Genomic DNA, 20,335 nt, shown 5'->3' with positions numbered 1-20,335 from the left:
GATTAAAAGAAAGCTCTCCCTATGCATCAGCCCAAATACCGAGTCATTTATTTCATTTAAACACATTTTATTCTCAGAAGGCATTCAATTACACCAGGAATTGTTTTCTCTACTGGAATGGCATTCTGGCAGGACAGACCACCCTGCCTTTGACATAAACGGCGAGATTTTTGTTCTGTTGGTCTAGGGTGGCACGGTGTCACAGTGGCTAGCACTACTGCCTTACAGCGCGAGGGACCTGGGTTGGATTCCCAGCTTGGGTCACTATCTGTGTGGAATTTGCACATTCTCCCCATGTCTGCATGGGTTTCCTCCAGGTGCTCTGGTTTCCTCCCACAGTCTGAAAGACATGCTGATTAGGTACATTGACCCAAACAGAAGCCGGACTGTGGTGACTAAGGGAATTACACCATAACTTCATTGCAGTGTTAATGTAAGCCTTACATGTGACACTAGTAAATAAACTTCAAAACTAGGTCCATTTGACACGCGACTATTCAGTCCTGGAGGGCCAGATTTAAGTCTTTCTCTTCTTCTTCATGCAGCAAAATGCACTATTTGCCATTACCCCAAACTCCGTTGAGGTGCTTATGCTGGTTCTCAGGACCTCTTGTGACACAGGAACTCAGGAGCAAAAGGACACCAGGCTGTTGCAAGTCGCCTTGAAGTGCCTAATTGGAATGATCCACATTCTCCATGCCAGCAGTCTTGACCAGAGGAGAGTGACAATCAAGACAATATTGGACAGCTACTTTAAGTTGTTGAATGCTGACAGGCCAGTGGCCGTCCTGGAAGAGGGGACGAAAACCCGACTAGAGGATGGTTTCATCACCCTGCGGATTGAAATGCTCAGTAAGTAAAGTTATCTTTGTGCCTCTGTGACCTGTGTTTGATAGGCGGTAAATTCTAAACTGATTTTCAGCAGCATTATTTCAGAGAGTGAGTAATCAATTTATGTATAGAGCAAGCGGCATAGGGAGACTATCAAAAAAATTAGCTCAAATGAAAATTAGATACCTCTCAGAAAATAATAATTTGTAATATAATGTATGAATAATTTGGGACGTGACATGGAACATGGAGCATGCTTTGGAGGTGACTTTTGATTTTTGTTCCTAACTCATTCCACCACTTGAGTTTCCCTCATGTCATATTTGGAACTGGAGGTACGGTGACACGGTAGTTAGCACTGCTGCCTCACAGCGCCAGGAAGCCAGGTTCGATTCCAGCTGTGGGCCACTCTGTGGAGTCTGCAGATTCTCCCCATGTCTGCATGGGTTTCCTCCAGGTGCTACTGTTTCCTCCCACAGTCTGAAAGACGTGCAGGTAAGGTGCATTGGCCTTGCTAAATTCTCCCTCAGAGTACCCAAACAGGTGCTGGAGTGTGGTGACTAAGGGATTTTCATGGTAACTTCATTGTATTCTTAATTTCAGTCCACTTGTGACATTAATAAATAAATGTTAAAAAAACTTTAAACTTTAAGACTGTTATAGTCTAACTGATAAAAATTGATTACTATGAATAGCCAACAACTCCTTTACCATTGTTTCATGCAACTACCTGGATGTTGTAAGAAAAACTAAGTGGAACTTGCTATTTTCTTTGTCTAGCAATTCCTGTGTTGTATTCCTGAGGAAGAGTGGTACTAACTGAGCCACGTGGATTGTTCATGTTGCACCTCATCTCACTGTGCTGCTGTGATGCTAAATTGCATATTTTGTGTTGCAGGTGCTATCTCAGACATGTTGAATTGTAAGGATCGAGCTGTGCTTCAGGCAGTGTTTCTTAATAACAACTGCTTTGAGCACATCATCCGACTCATCCAAAACAGCAAGGTATGGATGGCTTACCGTATAGTTCCCCCATCTTATTGCTTGACGTTGCCTTGCTCTGCTTTCATTCCTCTGGATGCTTAAAAGTGAAGTTGGGCAACTGAAGGTTATGTGGATGAAAAGGAACGCTCAAAATCTGAAACTCAAATTCAAGACTCAAGATAGATTAAAGCTTGGGGAGAACGTCTCTCATCATTTGTTACCCCAGTTTTCTCCCTTCTTGTGGGAGGGCTATCAGGGAAGAGCAGGGTGAGTGGGACTAATTGGATAGCTCCTTCAGAGAGGTGGCATTGACACGATGGATTGAACAATGGCCTTTTGTGCTGTAACATTCTATGATCCAATCCTTCTGGTTCTTTGGTCAGGTATTGGCCACTATTTATTACCCAATCAAACTGGTTTTTCTTTGTGTATCAGCCTTGAAATTAAAATTGTTGGCTATTCAACCATGCAGTGAATGGGGTCATTGAGTTCAAACCCACTATTCTCTGGGCACCCAAACTCATGGGGTTTAGATTTTCGTCATCACCATCTGAGATGTAATTTGGCAGAAGGGACCACCAGCCCCCACAGCATCCATGTGATTTTTCAAAAACAGTAAGCCTCACTCACATAATTGTGTGAGTGTATAGCTCAGCATATGAGTTTACATATCAAAGTGTGGTTATAAATAGATGCAAGTGAGTATGTGATTGAGCCTGATTGCTTACAAGCACGTGCATGGAGTACAAGAGTGAGTGAATTAGAATTTGCAAGTGAGTACGAGTAATATGAGAAATAGCATGTTTGTGTGACCAATCAGTCTACAAGGATGTTGTTTTATACATCTTTGAAGGGCATTGGTCTAGGCTGAGGGTCATTGTAATGGAAAATAAGGTATCTACAAAAGATAGTGTCATATATAATCTTCAGTTTTGTTAGCTGCATAGAGCATGGGACCCCAGAACATCCTGCAGTGGCTCCTTTGAAAACAGCAGTAAGAAGGAGCAAGCTTTCAACTTCAAACCAATCTATGAGGTGATCCAATCTGAAACGTACCACTGCCGGCTGGATCCACAGTGCGCTTTGTCAGTAGCACTGTGCCATTGTGGTTGGCCATTTTCTGATCACCTTCCATACTAGTTTGAATTTTCTATCTCTGCAGCCTTAGAAAATAACTTTTTAAACTTGGATACAGACACAACTTCTATATGGGATACAGACCCATTGTCAAATTTCCACAAGAGGGGATCTCCTAGCATGTTTCTCTGGAACCTTACATCTGTCTCCCACCCAAGTTATAGCAAGATATCAAAGGGACCCCTGCAAGAGTTCAGGGTCAATATGTTTCTGGGTAAAATGGATGAACGCTTAAAACAAAAACGCCTCACCCCTCCACATTTTGCCCCAACGCTTTTTAACCTGAGAGTTAACATTAAAGATGATTTGATGTTTGCACTGTTGTGTGTTTTGCAAGCTTTGTCTGGTTTCTGATGTCATGTTTTTTTCCTCTCTTTTTGTCGCTTTTCCAACTCCTCCCTCATTCACCTACCCACCCTTCACCCTCTCTTTGACAGCTCTATGTAAGCAGTAGGTCTAAGGATGACTGCAAGGGTGGGAGTGATCTTGCCACTCAGTTACTGACTGAAATCAATCTCAGCAAGGTATTATTGGAGACGCCGATACTCTGGAGAAAATGACCAGGCCTGATGTCAGCATGGTGTCATTAACAACTTTGAAATTGACCCTCCTTCATTCCCATTAATCTCTGTCTCTCTTGTTCCCTTTCTCTTTTAGTTTTGTACTGATGTCTGTTGCATTCTTTCCCTTATTTGTATCCCTGTCCTTTCTCTCTACTTCTCTCATTCTCCCTGTGTTTTTCCATTCTCTCCCATTTTGATAAATTTCTATCATTTTTTTCCCTTTACTACTTTGGTTTGTTGTACTCATACTTTCTTTAATTTCCCTACTTTGTTTCTGTTGCACTCTCCCTGTATCTCTCATTCATTCTCTCTTTTCAGCTCATTTCTCTCCTTTCTTCTTTCTCCTTTGTCCGCCTTACCCTTTTCTCGTTATTCTACTCTCTCTCCTTTTCCTTTCTCTTTCCTTTTGCTGCATCTTCCCTGTTCCTCTTTATCCCTAATCCCCTTGATAATATCTACTGCTGTGTTCTTTATTCTCCTTCACTCCTCACCCCTCCTTAAAAAGAGGCAAGGTGCCCCCATAACTTGTTTACTGGAAAAGAAGGAGCTTTTTTTAAAAAAAAAGCAAAGCAAATCTGAAAGCAAATCCTTCTTCTGTGAAATATGTAAGGAGAATTACAGCATGCTGACACCAGCTGGCTGCTGGAGGTGCCAATCCTATCTCTTGTCCTGTGTTCCATATGTCTGCCAATCATCAGCATTATCCAATTTGCTTTATTGAAATGCACGATTGTGAAGATAATAACATCACCCCACAACAAGGTGCAAGTACCAAAATACATACTTCATATATTGACATGAAATATATGAAACTATTGTGATGCTGTGCTGTGATATAGCATCACACTAGTACATTCCGTCCACTTCAGCTAATCAAAATGAGTCAGCTTTGATTTTTGAAGAGTAGGTCATGTTTGGCCAATTTAGTTGAATTCTTTGGGGCTCTTAAGCCTTAATTCTTTGGGGCAGGTCTGTCCACACGAGAGCAGAAAAATTAGAATACTTTGTTAATGGTGGGAGTTTAAGAATTATGGAAAAACAAAGGTATTTGAATGGTAAGGAGCACACCCCTAACGGCAAGCAAACCATTAGAAAATGTGATCAAAAAATGAATGGAATTTCAAGGGGGCTAGATTACAGAAATGTAAAGGAGATGCTTCTGCTGCACACAACCTCAGCTTTAGACTCCTTCTGGAGCACTGTATTCACTTCTGGAAACCACATCTCATGAAGGATGTAATGGTCTGGAGAGAGAGCATTACCAGAATGATGCCAGAACTGAAAGGGTTAAATTACAACTTCAGGTACATTGGCTTGCATTCCCCAGAGCATAAAAGTTCGAGGAGTGACCTAACTGTTTATAATCGTAAAGGAATTCTATTGGGTAGATATAAATAAATCAATTTGTCTCGTGGGGAAATCCAAAAGGAAGCACAATATTAAAATTGGAGCTAAGCATTCAGGCATTCTGAGGTACACCCATAGTGCTGTTAAGGAAATCAAGAATTTTAAATCAGTAGGGGCATTAAGAGAAATGGAGCGAAAGTAGGTACGGCGGAAGTCGAAGTCAGCTAAAATCAACTCCTCAGATACTGAAACAGTCCATGTCCAAATGCATCAAAACCTGGACAATATCCAGGGTTTGGCCTGACAAGTGACAAGTAACCATCACGTCACACAACTGCCAGGCAATGACCATCTCCAAAAAGACAGAATCTAACCATCACCTCTTCACCAATACCATCACTGAATCCCCCACTGTCAACCACCTGGGGGTTACCATTGACCAAAAACTGAACTGGACTAGCCACAAAAATATTGTGCCTACCAGAGCAGGTCAGGGGCTCAAAATCCTATGGCGAGTGTGATGCAATACTCTCCAGTTGTCTGGATGAGTGCAGCTCGAACATTACTTGAGAAGTTTGACGCCATCCAGGACAAAGCAGCCTGTTTTACTATCTCTCCTTCTAAAGCATGAACTCCCTCCACCACTGACGAACAGTGGGTGTACCATTTACAAGATGCACTGCAGGAACTCAAGGTTCCTTACACAGCACCTTCCAAACTCATGACCACTAGTGTCTAGAAAGACAAGGTAGAAGATACCTGCGAACACCACTTGGAAGTTCCACCCCCGCCCCCCACCCCCACCCCCCTGCCCAAGTCACTTGTCAACCTGATTTGGAAATATATCGCTGAACCTTCACTATCACTGAGTCAAAATCCTGGAACTCCCTCCCCAACAGCACTGTGGATGTACCTGCACCTCAGGGATTGCAGCAGTTCAAAACGGCAGCTCACCACCTCCTTCTAAAGGACAATTAGGGATGAGCAATAAATGTTTTTCCTAGCCAGTGATGTCCACATTCCATAAATTAATCTTTAGAAATCAAATTGAATGGCAGAATAGACTCGAAGACCTGAATTCCTATTCCAATTCTACATTCTTTTGAGAGGTGTAGTTGGAGCTTGCCCAACTATTGGGCTTCATAGGAAAGTGGTGGCTTGTTGAGAAAGGGAAAAATAAACTTCTTGAACGCAATGTTATGAGGTCAGTATAAGATTAGGAATGATATTTGCAGTCTGCACACTGCATGATCTTCCTGTCCAGCGGTGGAAGATGATCTCTGCTGCAGCAAGGGGGAAAAATGTGATCTGTGCATATATGTTGTGGTGTGATGTTCATGTTTTAAATAATATCATTAAAACATTTTTACTGATTCTTGTGTTTGTGGTGAACATATTATGTGACATAATGTCATGCTGACTTGTGTCTGCAATTATCCAGTTGAGCATTGCTGGCTATGACCAGAGAGTAAAGACAAGAATGTTCTTGACTCTTAAGAGGTTTTGATAAAACTTATTAAAATGTGGGTACATTCCTTGATCTGTCTGGGAGAAAATAGCAAATTTGGGAAAGAATTTTGATAAATGCCAGCCTTGCAGGTGATGTCCACATTCGGCAATCCTTTTTAATGTGTCACAACATATAATGTGTCACAACAAGATGTTGCCTCAAATGGAGGGTCTTAGCAATGAGGTGAAATTGCGTAAACTAGGGTTGTTCTCCCTGGAAAGATGGAGGTTGAGGGGCAGACCTAATAGAAGTTTATAAAATTATGAAGGGCATAGATAAGGTGAACAGTTAGAAGTTTTTTCCTAGGTCGGAAATGACAAACACAAAGGGTCACAGGTTCAAGGTAAGGGGGGAAAGGTTCAATACAGACACGTGGGTGACGTATTTTACACAGAGAGTAGTGGGGGCCTGCACTACCAAGCAAGTGGTTGAGGCAGACATGCCAGGATCATTTAAGACTTATCTAGATAGCCACATGAACAGACTGGGAATAGAGGGATACAAATGATGGTCTAGTTAGGAACACATGATTGGTGCAGGCTTGGAGGGCCGAAGGGCCTGTTCCTCATTCTATCCCAAACAAATGTACACATGCACATAGATTAGAGCTTTACAGAATGTTTTACGTTCTTCTCTCCCAGCTTATGTTTACGTTCATTCTCAAGATGCAGTACATGGCTAACAAGACCATACTTGATGATGGCCCTTCCCAGTGGCCGTGAGAAAGTGGTATTGGTCTTTTTCCCTTTAATTGCTGTAGCTGTAGAATGCGTATTTGTACATAACATTGCCTGGTGATACACCACTCATCTGGACATTTTTTTCCAGGAAAAGGCAACGTAAAGCGTGTTTGGGAACTGGCAAGTTTTAGTTCACCTGAACACCACAATATGTGGCTCTGCACAACTTGCGCTACTATTGTGCTACTGAGAATTACAAGCCAAGAAGATCCGAGGTGCTGAAATGGTTGTTCTCAACTAAATTCCCAGTAGAGCTTCTTAAATCTGTCATTTCCTGAGCTAAGGAAGCAAACTAAAATAGATAGGTTTCCCCTCCCAATAGCTAATCTATCACCCCACACAGGTGACAATTTTGTCAAATTTGCCCTCTAGCCATGTCGATTAAATAAATAGCCAATGCTTGTTTTGTTAAATTGTTATTCATTCTCCAGGTGTGTGTTGCTGGCAAGAATAGTATTTATTGCTAATTCTTAGCTGACCCTGATAACACTTTTGTCCAAATTAAGGACAGAAGTAGGGATGTTCATCAATGATTGCAGATTGTTCAGCACCATTTGTGGATCGTCAGATACTGAAGACAGCCATGTCCGTATGTAGAAAGACTTGGACAATATTCAAGGTTGAACTGGTAAAGGGGCAAGTGACATTTGCACCACACAAGTGTCAGGCAATGACCATCTCCAAAAAGAATGAATCTAATCATTTCTGCTTGACAGTCAATGGCACTTCTATCACTGAAACCTCTATAATCAGTACCTCAAGGGTTCCCATTGATTAGAAACTGAACTGGCCCAGCTATATAAATGCAGCGGTTACAAGAGCAGGCCAGGGACTGGGAATTGTGCAGTGAAAAATAGTGATGGTGGAACTTTTCCTTGAACCGCTGTTGATCCAGCTGTTCGATACCGCTGAATGGCTTGTTAGGCCACTGCAGAGAACAGCTATGAGTCAATGATGATGATGTCTTTGTCTGAAAATTACAATCATAGGAAGTGGAATCCTTCTGGGGTAAAATCAGATCTTGTTTCCTCATCTACTTTACCATAGCCAGCCTGGTTCCAGTGATGGATTGTTGCAGCGCAATGTCATAACATTTGTACTTAAAGGGTTATTGTATTGTTGCCATTCTCTGGATCCTTTGCAGGTATTTGAGAAAGAATCAGACTCCATCACAGTGCATGCTATCAGAGTGCTAACAGCAATAATGAAGAACTCACCCTCTGCCAAGGTATGTCCGCCAATGTCAGAGGTTGCTGTTCTCAGATTAAAGACAGAAAATGCTGGAAACACTCAGCAGATCAGGCAGCATTTGTGGAGAAAGAAACAGAGTTAACGTTTCAGCTTGATGACTTTTCAGCAGAACTGGGCGAAGTTGGAAGTATAGTTTGGTAGAATATTGAACATCTCCATCTGAAAGCACAAACCAGAAAAACAAGAGTTAAGACTGAAACATGCCATGAAATCATACAAGATGGAAACATTTAAACTCAACTTGAGTCTAGAAAGTTGTAAAGTGCCTAATCAAAAAAAGGAAGTGCTGTTCCTTGAGTGCTCTGACGAAGAGTCATCCAGTATCAAATCATTAGCTCTGTTCTCTCTTCATAGATGCTGTCAGACCTGCTGAGATTTTCCAGCATTTTATGTTTTTGTTTCAGATTCCAGCGTCCATAGTAATTTAATTTATGATGTTATGCTGTTTCTTGAACTTGCTTCATTTCACCAAGAGATGTCAACATGAAAGCAAGGTGGAGTGTTAAACTGGCATGCTACTGGAAGCTCAGGGTCATGCTTATGGACTAATGTTGTTTTAAACTTTGCCGACACGCATGATAAGCAATCTTGCAAACTCAAACCAGCTCCTGATGGCTATGGCTGGAGAGGCCAAAGGATGGTTGGTGTGGCAAATATAAATAATACTATTCTGCTGCAGTAGATGGATTTTCATCTAAAGTTGAGCATTGAGTCAGGAGAGAAGAATTCTTACTCGATGTTTAACTGTGCTGTATTTAGAAATGCTTTGGAGGCAAATGTAGAATTATAGAGTCTATCAGAGCAGAAGGAGGTCATTTGGCCCATTGAGTCTGCACCAACCACAATCCCACCCAGGCTCTATACCCATAATCCTATACATTTACCCTGACACTAAGGGACAATTTAGCATGACCAATCCATCTAACCCACACAGCTTTTGTACCGTGAGAGGAAACTGCAGCACTGGGAGGAAATCCAAGCAGACACGGGGAGAACATGCAAACTCCACACGGACTGTGACCGGGAATTAAACCCGGATCCCTCACGCCATGAGGCGACAGTGCTAACCACTGTGTCATGGTGCCACCCTACTCTCTTTTCTTACATGAGGTAAAGGACAAACCTGGGTCTTTTTCTTTTCAAAGGTTTATCCACAGCAACACAAACTCCCCTTCATCTCTACCTATGTTGTGCATACCAATTTATATATACTTGAGGATGATTCTCAGATCTTTCCCAAATTAGTAATAAGATCTCTCACATTGAAGATGCATTTCATTGTAACAAGATTCCAAAATTAAGGGAAAGGACTTTCAGTGCATTCCTACAACCATCCACAGAGTGCCTGTAATTCATTGCTTATAACCCTGAAGCCTACTCGTTGACAACAACTTGTCTATTTTCTCCTTTCAAACCCAGGAAGGTTTTCTTCACAAGCTGTGCCAATCACCCATGTCACATGCTTGACCATGCTCTTTGAAAAAAAACCCTCCTCCGTTTCCTACTTTATTTTGTAAACACTCAATGCTCAAATTGCGTTCGTGGCACAAGAATTTACATGTATCTGATTTATTCAAAAGTTTCATGATTTCAAACATTTCTGTGATATCACCTTTCAGTCTTCGCTTTTCAGGAGAGAAGACTAATTTTTCAGCTCCTTTTAGACACAAAATCCATTCTTTCTCTGGACCTTTGTAACTCCCTGCAGCCCCTCCATTGAGATTGTCATCCTTCCATTACAATGGATAATGGAAATGCCACCTCAGAACTTTAAAACGTGCCCCGTTAAAATTTGCCGAAGAAATGCCTGCCCCTCCCTGCTAAAAGCACAATCATTAGGGGCACTCCTATAACATTATAATAATATTATGAAATGTCATTTGTTAATATTTACCAACCTCACTGTCTAATGTTCTTTTCCATTGTGGAGACTTGCACATATAATAGAAGCTGACATTTTAGGGTAGTATCAAGGAATTTCTCCACCTTTGAAAGAGGAATGAGTGCCTTAAAGGAAGCAAGAGAGGTGAAGAGACTTAGGAGATGAATTCCAGAACTTAGAATCCATAGAATCCCTACAGCGCAGAAGGAGGCTATTTGGCCCATCGAGCCTGCACCAACAATAATCCCATCCAGGCCCTATCCCCGTAACTTCCTATATTTAACCTGTTAATGCTTCTGACACTGAGGGCCAATTTAGAACGTCCAATCAACCTAACCCGCACATCTTTGGAGTGTGGATGGAAAGCAGAGCGCCTGGAAGAAACCCACGCAGACACAGGGAGAATGTGCAAACTCCATACAGACAGTCATCCGAGGCCGGAATTGAATCCAGGTCCCTGACACTGTAAGGCAGCAGTGTTAACCACTGTGCCACCATGCCGCCCACCAACTTGGGGCCAAAATGACCAATGGTGTGTCTTCCAATGAGCTACAAAGGCCATGGTTGAATTTCTTCATGCGACGTTAAACTAAGGCCCCATTTGTCCTCTCAGCTGGTGGCAAATGATCCCACACATTATTTCAAAGAAGACCTGGGGTGTTCTCCATGGTGTCCTAACCAATATCTATTACTCAACTATTATCACTAAAATAGATTATTTGTTGATAATCTCATTGTTGTTTGTGGAATTTCCTGTGCAGAGTTTGGCTGCCATATTTTCCTATGTATCAACAGTAAGCACATTTTAAAAGTACTTCCTTGTCTGTAGAGTTCGGATGTTCCAAGGACATGAAAGGCAAGATATAATCTTTCTTTTATCTAACAATCTATTGGTAGAATTGCAATGATGTGATTCATTGTGATGGTACAAGAATTTGTTTGTAGTTAGTGGGGAAAAAATGTTGTATTCCCATTTCCAAAGAATGATTTGTCCTTTGCGATGTTTGCAGCTACTCGAATTATATTAAAGAAATTCATTTAGCAGTTACAACTTTCTGCCAACAGGAGGTATTCAAGGAGCGGATTGGTTACTCGCATCTGTATGAAGTGCTCAAAAGCCAGGGAGAACCAACAAAGCATCTTCTGCAGGAACTCATGAACATGGTAAGCACATGGCTCCTGGGTAGTTGAGGCACTGCCTGAGATAACAGTATACCAGACGTGTTACATTTGGTATTAATGCCCTGTGCTGAGAGAGGGAGGAAGACGGTAGGCTTCCCACTCCTGACCAATTTCCATTTTGATCTCAGGATGTGAACATAGCCAGCCAGTTTGTGATGAATTGTTTCTCCCTCATTGGCCCAAAGAGGTGATGGACATTCTAGTAGCAGGCATACATTACAACTGCATGACTTTTCCTCCTACATTGGACCCAATTTTCATCCTGTCTATTAATCATAAATGAGTTGAGCACAAGGTTAAATTAGCAGTGCACTATTATGGCTTCTTTCCAGATGACAAAAAGAGCCATCAGAGCCATCCTGGGGAGCTTCACAGTGCAGCACAGGCAATGATGACAAACTCCAATCAATGCATTTCACAACAATTCCCTTATATCTGCAGGCTATTGAAGATGAGAACATGACCTCCCTCATCACAATCAATAATGAGCAGCCACTGTTGATCCTCGTGCAGTGGATTCCTGACCTGAAATCTCGCAATCTACAAATCTTTGTCTCCAACTGGCTGAAGAAAGTTTGTGGTGCTACCTTGCGGACTCGCATGACCTGTGTGAAGGCTGGGATGCTCAGCGCCACGCTGGAATCATTGGGCCGTTATTCCCAGCTCGACAGGAAGTGTGGCGAGAACCTTATTGACCTGCTAGAGGTACTGGGAAGCCTCTCCATACAACTTGGAGAACTTCGTCAGCTAATAAAACTACTTCAGACTGATGATGGAAAAGCACACCCATACTCAGCCCGTGTCATTCGGGCCTTATCAGCTATGGCAAGGAAAGATGGATCTGAAAGCGTGCTGCAGTATTTTGACCTTACTCCTAGTATGGCTGGAATAATGGTTCCCACCATTCAAAAGTGGCCGGGTAATGGTTTTACTTTCCATACGTGGCTCTGTCTGAATGAGGAACAGGAAGATTGTTGTTTATTCAGCAAGAGACCGAAACGAAAACAACTATACAGGTAGGAATTGTAAAATGTAAGGCACCTTTGTACTCAAAACTGTTGGGTATTATTCACCTATCAAGGAAATAATCATAGAATCCTACAGTGCAGAAAGAAGCCTTTCGGCCCATCGAGTCTGCACCAAACACAATCCCACCCAGGCCCTACCCCCATATCTCTACATATTATTACCCACTAATCCCTCTAACCAAGACATCCCTGGACACTAAGGGGCAATTTCTTAGCATGGCCAATCAACCTAACCCGCACATCTTTGGACTGTAGGAGGAAACCAGAGCACCTGGAGGAAACCTATGCAGGCACGAGGAGAATGTGCAAACTCCACACAGACAGTGACCCGAGCTGGGAATCGAACCCAGATCCCTGGACCTGTGAAGCAGCAGTGCTAACCACTGTGCTACTGTGCCGCCCAGTATCTGTGGTCTAGTATCATCTGCCTGTACAAGTAGGAATGGTCAAGCATTACCCAAACATACAGGAAAGAATTGACAACTTGTACAAATAGGGAACATTAATAAAATCATAATGAATAGGAGCAGACCATTTAGCCCATCGAGCCCTGCTTCACCAGTCATCAAGAGTGGTCTTAACTCCATTTTCCTGCCTGTCTCCCATAACCTCTGGCTCTCTTGTCATTCAAACATCTGTCCAGCTCGGTCTTGAATATATTCAATGACTCAGCCTCTACTGCTCTCTGTTTTTGATAAGAGAGGGGATTAAGGGTTATGGGGAGAGGGCGGGAATGTGGAACTGAGCCATGACAGATCAGCCATGATCTTATTGAATGGCGGGGCAGGCTCGAAGGGCTAGATGGCCTACTCCTGCTCCTATTTCTTATGTTCTTATGAAAATAATTCCAAAGACTCAGGACCGTCTGAGAGAATAAATTCCTCTTCCTCTCGGTCTTAAATGGGAAGCTCCTTATTTTTAAACTGTGTCCCCGAGTTCGAATCTCCCACAAAGGAAAACATCCTTTCAGCATCCACCTTGTCAATTCCCCTCAGGATCTTGTATGTTTCAATGAGATCATCTCTCATTCTTCTAAACTCCAACGAATATAGGCAAACTTGCTCAAGCTTTCCTCATAAAGCAATGGCGTCATTCCAGGAATCAGCCTGGTGAACCTTCTCTGAACTTCTTCCAATGGGAGTATATCCCTCTTTAAATAAGAAGACCAAGCTATACACGAATTTCCAAGAAGTCGGAATGTATCAAAGCAGTGGTTAGAACATTCACTGACATATTTTACTTTTCCCTTTCTCGCCTTTTCCTGCAGTTTCTTTACAGTAAGTGGGACCGGGTTCGAGGCCTTCTTCACGTCGGATGGGATGTTGGTCGTCGCAGTTTGCACAAAGAAAGAATATATGACTGTAGCTCTGCCGGAATTCTCCTTCAGTGACTCACTCTGGGTACGTTCCTCTGCATGACCTCTTGAGGTCATCTCATTGGAGGTGCTTATTTTATCCTTACATGGTTTCCTTTGAGAAAATGGGCTTATAACTTAACAAGCTAGATATAAGCTTATATCTTGATAGCAGGTGAGTGATTAACTTATTCGGCCACTTAAGAGGGCAGTTAAAAGTCAACCACATTGGTGTAAGTTTGAAGTCATATGCAGGCCACACTGTATAAAATTGGCAACTTTATTTCCCTACAAGGTATTATTCAGATGAATCACAATTCTGGACCACCATTGCTGTCAGTTTTTTGGTTATAAGAACACTGAAGCTGTACTCAACTTGTCACCATCCATCATTCAGTGTGTATTTTTGGGTGATGGACGGGGCTGGATTGAGATCAGGAGCAGGCACCCTGTCTAACATTTCCTGCCTTATCACAGAAGTGCGGAGATCAGTTATAGCAGCTACATTGCTGACTGAATAGCCATTGAGCAAGCTCTGAACAAAGAACAAAGAAAATTATAGCACAGGAAAAGGCCCTACGGCCTTGCATTGCATGTGCCGCTGCCATTGTACACGGTTCTTTTGGCTGAGTTCACTCCCTGACCAAAATAAATTGTCCATTGTGTTTCTTTCAGAGATAGTGGCCTTTAAATTAAGTCTCCCACTGGAAACTCCTAATAGGTCAATGACTAAGTGCAACATCTGGTGTGAATAGACAGGGCAGGAAGATCCCAGGTACAATCCCCTGTTTCTATGTGAGTCAAGTTAAAACTCTTAATCAACTTCAGTGTCCTGAGGAAGGTAAACAAATTAGTCAGGGTTTCCATTCACAATCACAGATTAGGGAATCTTGCTGGAAAGGCAAATTGTGCAGAAGTCAGGTGAGTGAGCTTACTGTTTGACACAATACACGAAGATTAGATTCTTGGACCTAATACCAGAAGGCAGCTGGTACCCTGGGATCCATATTGCTGCACAAGGCAACACTTTGAGGAGAGAAAAATGAAGGAAGAGAACCAAGAAAAACTAGGTTAGAGTTTTTCACTTCCGCCCTAGTTGACCCTTGATTCCCATTCACTTTGGTGAGTAGGAGATTTTCACAATAATTTCACTGCAGTGTTAACGTAAGCCTACTTGTGAGACTAATAAATAAACTTTTAAACTTTAAGAAAGTCATAGGTTGGTGAGCACAAGGATGGAAAGCCCTATGTTTTGATGACAAGGGGCCCTCCAAGCCTGCACCGAATATGTTGCCCGACTGAACTAAAACCCCCTACTCTTCCGGGGACCATATCCCTCTATTCAAATCCTATTCATGTATTTGTCAAAACACCCCTTAAAGAGACACTCCTCTGGCCTGAATCTGGAACCTTTGTCATCTGTGTGGCTGTCAGACAATGGGACAGGCTTTAGCTTTTGGGCAGGGGGCAAGATGGAACTCGTGGGGTGGGCCACTCCATCTGGTGCTAGGAGTGAAGAGACAGGAGCTGTTTTGAGGCCTGGATTTCACTGCACAGAAGCAGCAAGTGGCCAGCACTCAAAAAATGTAATTAATTTGATTCCAATTCCAGTTCAGGAACAGACAGCCCAGAGCTGGAATCGAGATAAATTCTGCAAGGTCATAGTGTGGGGATGGGGGAAGGGAAGCGGGTGAAAGGGAGGGTGTGATAGCACGGTGAAGGCAGAGGGATGCCCTGAATAGCAGCGGCTCAGATTAATTATTTACAGGGCCCTGGGGAAACACATACTTTTCTGTTCTGCTTTTCCTGCCAACATTCTTGTTCGGTAATGTAAGGCTATATCACTGACAACTACAGGCAACCTTCCTGTGAAAAGAACAATCCCATCAGACCCATTTTAAAGTGCTCCCTCCGTGATCATTCCTTCCTGCAGCATCCAAGAGGCAGCTAGGCTGATATGCAGAAATGTGAAGGATAGGCACTGCTCTTCCTGCAAGTGAAAAGATTATAACTGTGCTGAGGATCTTTCCATGCCTCTTGTTCACAGGGAACATGCTTTAGATCAGCATTTCTGCTAACTATAAATGGATAAAGCAAGGGGCAAGTTCACTCCTCCACCAAAACTGTCTACTTCCATTTCCATAACACTTCCATTTCCATAACATAACACATTGCCTCTGTCTACACTTCCCACTGTCTCAGAAAAGCAGCCAGAGAGTGGTTGTGGATGGGTCTTTTTCTGCATGGAGGTCGGTCACCAGTGGAGTGCCCCAGGGATCTGTTCTAGGACCCTTGCTGTTTGTCATTTTCATAAATGACCTGGATGAGGAAGTGGAGGGATGGGTTAGTAAGTTCGCCGACGATACGAAGGTTGGTGGTTGTGGATGGTCTGGAGGGATGTCAGAAGTTGCAGCAGCACATAGATAGGATGCAAGACTGGGCAGAGAAGTGGCAGATGGACTTCAACGCAGATAAATGTGTAGTGGTCCATTTTGGCAGGACCAATGGGATGAAGGAATACAATATCAAGGGTAGGAGTCTTAGCTGTGTTGAAGAGCAGAAGGAGCTTGGGGTCCGGGTCCATAGGACTCTTAAATCAGCCTCGCAGGTGGAGGATGTGGTCAAGAAGGCGTATGGTGTACTGGCCTTCATTAATAGAGGGATTGAGTTTAGGATTCGGGAGGTAATGCTACAACTTTATAAGACTCTTGTCAGACCCCACTTGGAGTACTGTGCGCAGTTCTGATCGCCTCACTATAGGAAGGACATGGAAGCTATTGAAAGGGTGCAGAGGAGATTACAAGGATGTTGCCTGGATTGGGAGGCATGCCTTATGAAGATAGGTGGAGGGATCTGAGACTCTTCTCCCTGGAGAGGCGAAGGTTGAGAGGCGACCTGATAGAGGTTTATAAGATGTTGAGAGGGATAGATAGGGTGGATTCTCAGAGGCTAGTTCCCCGGGCTGAAATGGTCGCTACGAGAGGACACAGATTTAAGGTGCAGGGAAGCAAGTACAGAGGAGATGTTAGGGGTAAGTTTTTCACTCAGAGGGTGGTGAGTGAATGGAACCGGCTGCCGTCGGTGGCGGTGGAGGCGAACTCGCTGGGGTCTTTTAAAAGACTTCTGGCTGAGCATATGGGATCTAATGGGATTGGGGGTTATAGATAGGTCTATGGCTTAGTAGGTATAGAAGTGATCAGCACAACTTGTGGGCTGAAGGGCCTGTTTGTGCTGTAGTGTTCTATGTTCTATAATTAAGGACCCCACGCATTCCAGACATTCTCACTTCCACCTTCTTCCTTCGGGAAAGAGATACAAAAGTCTGAAGTCACATATCAATTGGCTCAAGAACAGCTTATTCCCTGCTGCTGTCAGACTTTTAGTGGACCTACCTTGCATTTAGTTGATTTTTCTCTACACCCTAGCTATGACAGTAACACTATATTCTGCAGTCTCTCATTTCCTTCTCCATGAATGGTTTGCTTTGTCTGCAGAGTACGCAAGAGACAATACTTTTCACTCTGTGTTAATACATGTGACAATAATAAATCAAATCAAATCAAAATCAAATAACACTACTTTCCCTTGATTTATATTTCATTGTGTCCTCCACCTTTGAAGCCTTTTTTTTTAACCTGCTCAACCTTTTCATTTTTCTTCTCACTTAAGGAGCTGGATGGACAAATTTCAGAAAGATAAGTTTTGGCATTACATTAAAAATGAATTTTTAAAAAAAGCTGAAGTATGGAGAAAAGAAACAACTTTTAGAGCAAAAATAAAGCAACATCGAAGCAATAAATTGATAATAAAATAAAAAATAATAATTAGTGGCTGCCTCACAGAGCCAGGGACTCAGGTTCGATTCCCGGCAGGGGTCACTGTCTGTGCAGAGTCTGCACATTCTCTCTATGTCTGCATGGGTTTCCTCCCACAGTCTGAAAGATGTGGTGGTTAGTTGTATTGGCCATGCTAAGTCCTCTCTCAGTGTACCCGAACAGGTGCTGGAGTGTGGCAAATAGGGATTCTCACAGTAACTTCATTGCAGAGTGTTAATGTAAGCCTACTTGTGACACAAATAAATAAACTTTAAACTTAATAAAGATGATCATGAGAGTGTGAGGGAATGAGCACACACACACACACACACACACACATACACACGCTACTATGTGAGTGCAGTCGAAGGATGATGAGATGCTATATTAATGAGTATTAAAGAATTTTGACAATGGTTTCATTGAAAAAGATGGAGGAAATTTGGATGCAACGTAACAGCTTATGTAAGCCATTTGAGCCCAAATGTTCTCCGTCTCTTCACCGTGAAAAGTCAGGCATTACACTTTGGTTTTGGTGCAGGTTTCCAGAAAAATTCTGTTTGTGTCAGCTAAAGATACAAAAATCAAATCTGGTGAAATTAATGACAGAGAGAGAGAAAGAGACAGAATATAGATGGAAGGGTAATTCCATTCGCCAACATAATTTCACCGTCTTCCCATCTTTTGCTTACAGCACTGCATTGACATTATTCACATGGCAGGCCGCCGACCCTTCGGGCAGAATGTGGTAAATATCTACGCTGACGGTTGTCTGAGGAAGACGGCACATCTACGGTTCCCTTCACTAAATGAGGTGAGGTCTGACCGCAACTTAATCCTATAAGAATCTTCCTTTATTCCCCGAAACAATGCACACACAATTGAATTCAGTGTGGCACAGATGATGAGACTTACCCCATTGATTTTGACTGGGCCTCAGTTTAAGATATTATCCATAAGGCGGCATCTCTAACAATGCAGTGCTCGCTCAGTATGAGACTACATGCTCAAATCATTTGAATTGGGCCTTGATCCCACAAATCTCTGACTCAGGCTCCAGAATCTTCCACTGAGCCAATGCTGGGCTCACATCAGCCACAATGATAGGGCAGCTTCACTTTCCTCTGCTTTCACTTCCGCTACAATCTTCACTGGGCTGTAAGATCTGGAGAGGTAACCAACCTGTTTCACTGGAGATAAATATGCTGGTTTTCAGTCAGACCCTGACACTTTGCCATTTTTTGGTAAGATTCCACCCATCTTTGATTGAATATTAACCTGTCTTTCTTTCCTTCAGATGCTAAAAGACCACTGAGTATTTCCAGAATTTTCTGTTTCTTTCCTTTTATCTTTATAAATATGTTGAACAGTTTCACTTTTTTAAAAATGTTATCCTTTCTCTCCAGCCTTTCACATACTGCTGCATTGGATCAGCTGGTCACAGGACAACCACAACGATCATTACTTCTCCCTCCCAGTCTCCCGATCTCTCCTTCACCTCGCACTCCCCTCTGAACCGCTCTCAGTCCTTCCCAGCCAGCTTCGCAACTCCTATACGAGGCTCCACCTCATCGCAAGCCATTGTGAATACGATAGCGGCTGGCATGCAGGATACAGAGTGGGGAACACCGACTTCCCTGGAAGGGCAGATGGGATCCGTCTTTGTGTTCCATGAGGCTCTGCAACTGGCGCACATCAAAGCACTTTTTAATGCAGGTGAGTCTTACTGATACTGTGTATAATCACTCGGCCACCATATGAGAGGCAGTGCACACAAGGTTGTTCATTCCCATATGGTATACACAGTCAGGGTGTTTGTCAGTGCCAGCACTGGTACATATGCAGTACACAGTGGGTGAAAGGGAATATTTCTCTTCCACGTGATATTGTACAACTTGTGTATGTCTCAAAGTCGGCTCTGTACACATATAGTGCATACCAAGGAAAATAAACAGTTTAGTTCCATCTGGTACTTCTATAGATCTTGTGTGTCCCATTGTCAGTCATGGCACATGTACTGTAAGCACTGAGTAAAAACAAACAATTTAATTCTATCTGGTACTGCACGACTCTGGTGTGTCAGGCATCAGCTCCTGTAAATGTACAATGCATGCATCTCTTCATCTTCCTACCTCTTTCTCTTGCTTCCTTTATATCAATGTCCTTTCCAGCCACCACTTTTGACACTGTTCTTCCGTTTGTTCCCAGATCTCCTGATGTTACAATCTGTTCATTTGTCTCTCTTTGCTTCTTCCGAATGTCAGCCTTGGGAGAACTCACTCCTCTACCCAAATGTTGCAGGCTCCAGTCCCATTCCAGAGATTTTGAACACATAACCTGGGCTGACCCTTCAATGCATCACTGAGAGAGTGCTGCACTGATAGTGTTGCCTATCTGTTTGCGTCCTCAGATGGATAGTAAAGATTATGTGACAATTTGAAGAAGAAGGGAGTTTCTCCCAGTGCCTTGGCCAATATTCTTCGCTCACCAAATCCTGTTTGTTTATCTCAGTGCAGTTTGTGGGACCTGCTTATTCCCACATTGCTGTCATATTTTTTCACAAAGTAATAGTGACAACACTTCTAAAGCAATCTGAGATATTTGGGGAAGTGAACAGTGCTGATAAATATAGGTTTGTTCTTTCCTGCTCAGTTCCTTTTCTGTGTCTTTTTCACTCTTTCTTCCTTTCGTTCTGCGTCCTTTTCTGTATT

The 20,335-nt window shown here is 42.8% G+C and overlaps 1 protein-coding gene across 1 annotated transcript in view; it reads left to right on the top strand.

Moving 5' to 3' along the window:
- nbeal2 (neurobeachin-like 2) overlaps window positions 1-20,335 on the top strand; it is a 227,477-nt gene that overhangs the window by 113,679 nt on the left and 93,463 nt on the right. Inside the window, exons 8-16 of the mRNA XM_080194499.1 lie at window positions 546-852; window positions 1,730-1,836; window positions 3,390-3,476; window positions 8,257-8,340; window positions 11,311-11,409; window positions 11,869-12,443; window positions 13,723-13,855; window positions 18,319-18,438; window positions 19,031-19,340. Of these exons, the coding sequence (XP_080050625.1) occupies window positions 546-852; window positions 1,730-1,836; window positions 3,390-3,476; window positions 8,257-8,340; window positions 11,311-11,409; window positions 11,869-12,443; window positions 13,723-13,855; window positions 18,319-18,438; window positions 19,031-19,340 (1,822 nt within the window). The remainder of the gene's footprint in view (window positions 1-545; window positions 853-1,729; window positions 1,837-3,389; window positions 3,477-8,256; window positions 8,341-11,310; window positions 11,410-11,868; window positions 12,444-13,722; window positions 13,856-18,318; window positions 18,439-19,030; window positions 19,341-20,335) is intronic.

Source organism: Carcharhinus amblyrhynchos, chromosome 8, assembly GCF_965287045.1.
Source record: "Carcharhinus amblyrhynchos chromosome 8, sCarAmb.v2.hapA, whole genome shotgun sequence".
NCBI lineage: Eukaryota > Metazoa > Chordata > Chondrichthyes > Carcharhiniformes > Carcharhinidae > Carcharhinus > Carcharhinus amblyrhynchos.
Note: the sequence above shows the minus strand (reverse complement) of the source record. Positions and strands in the feature narration are given on the sequence as shown.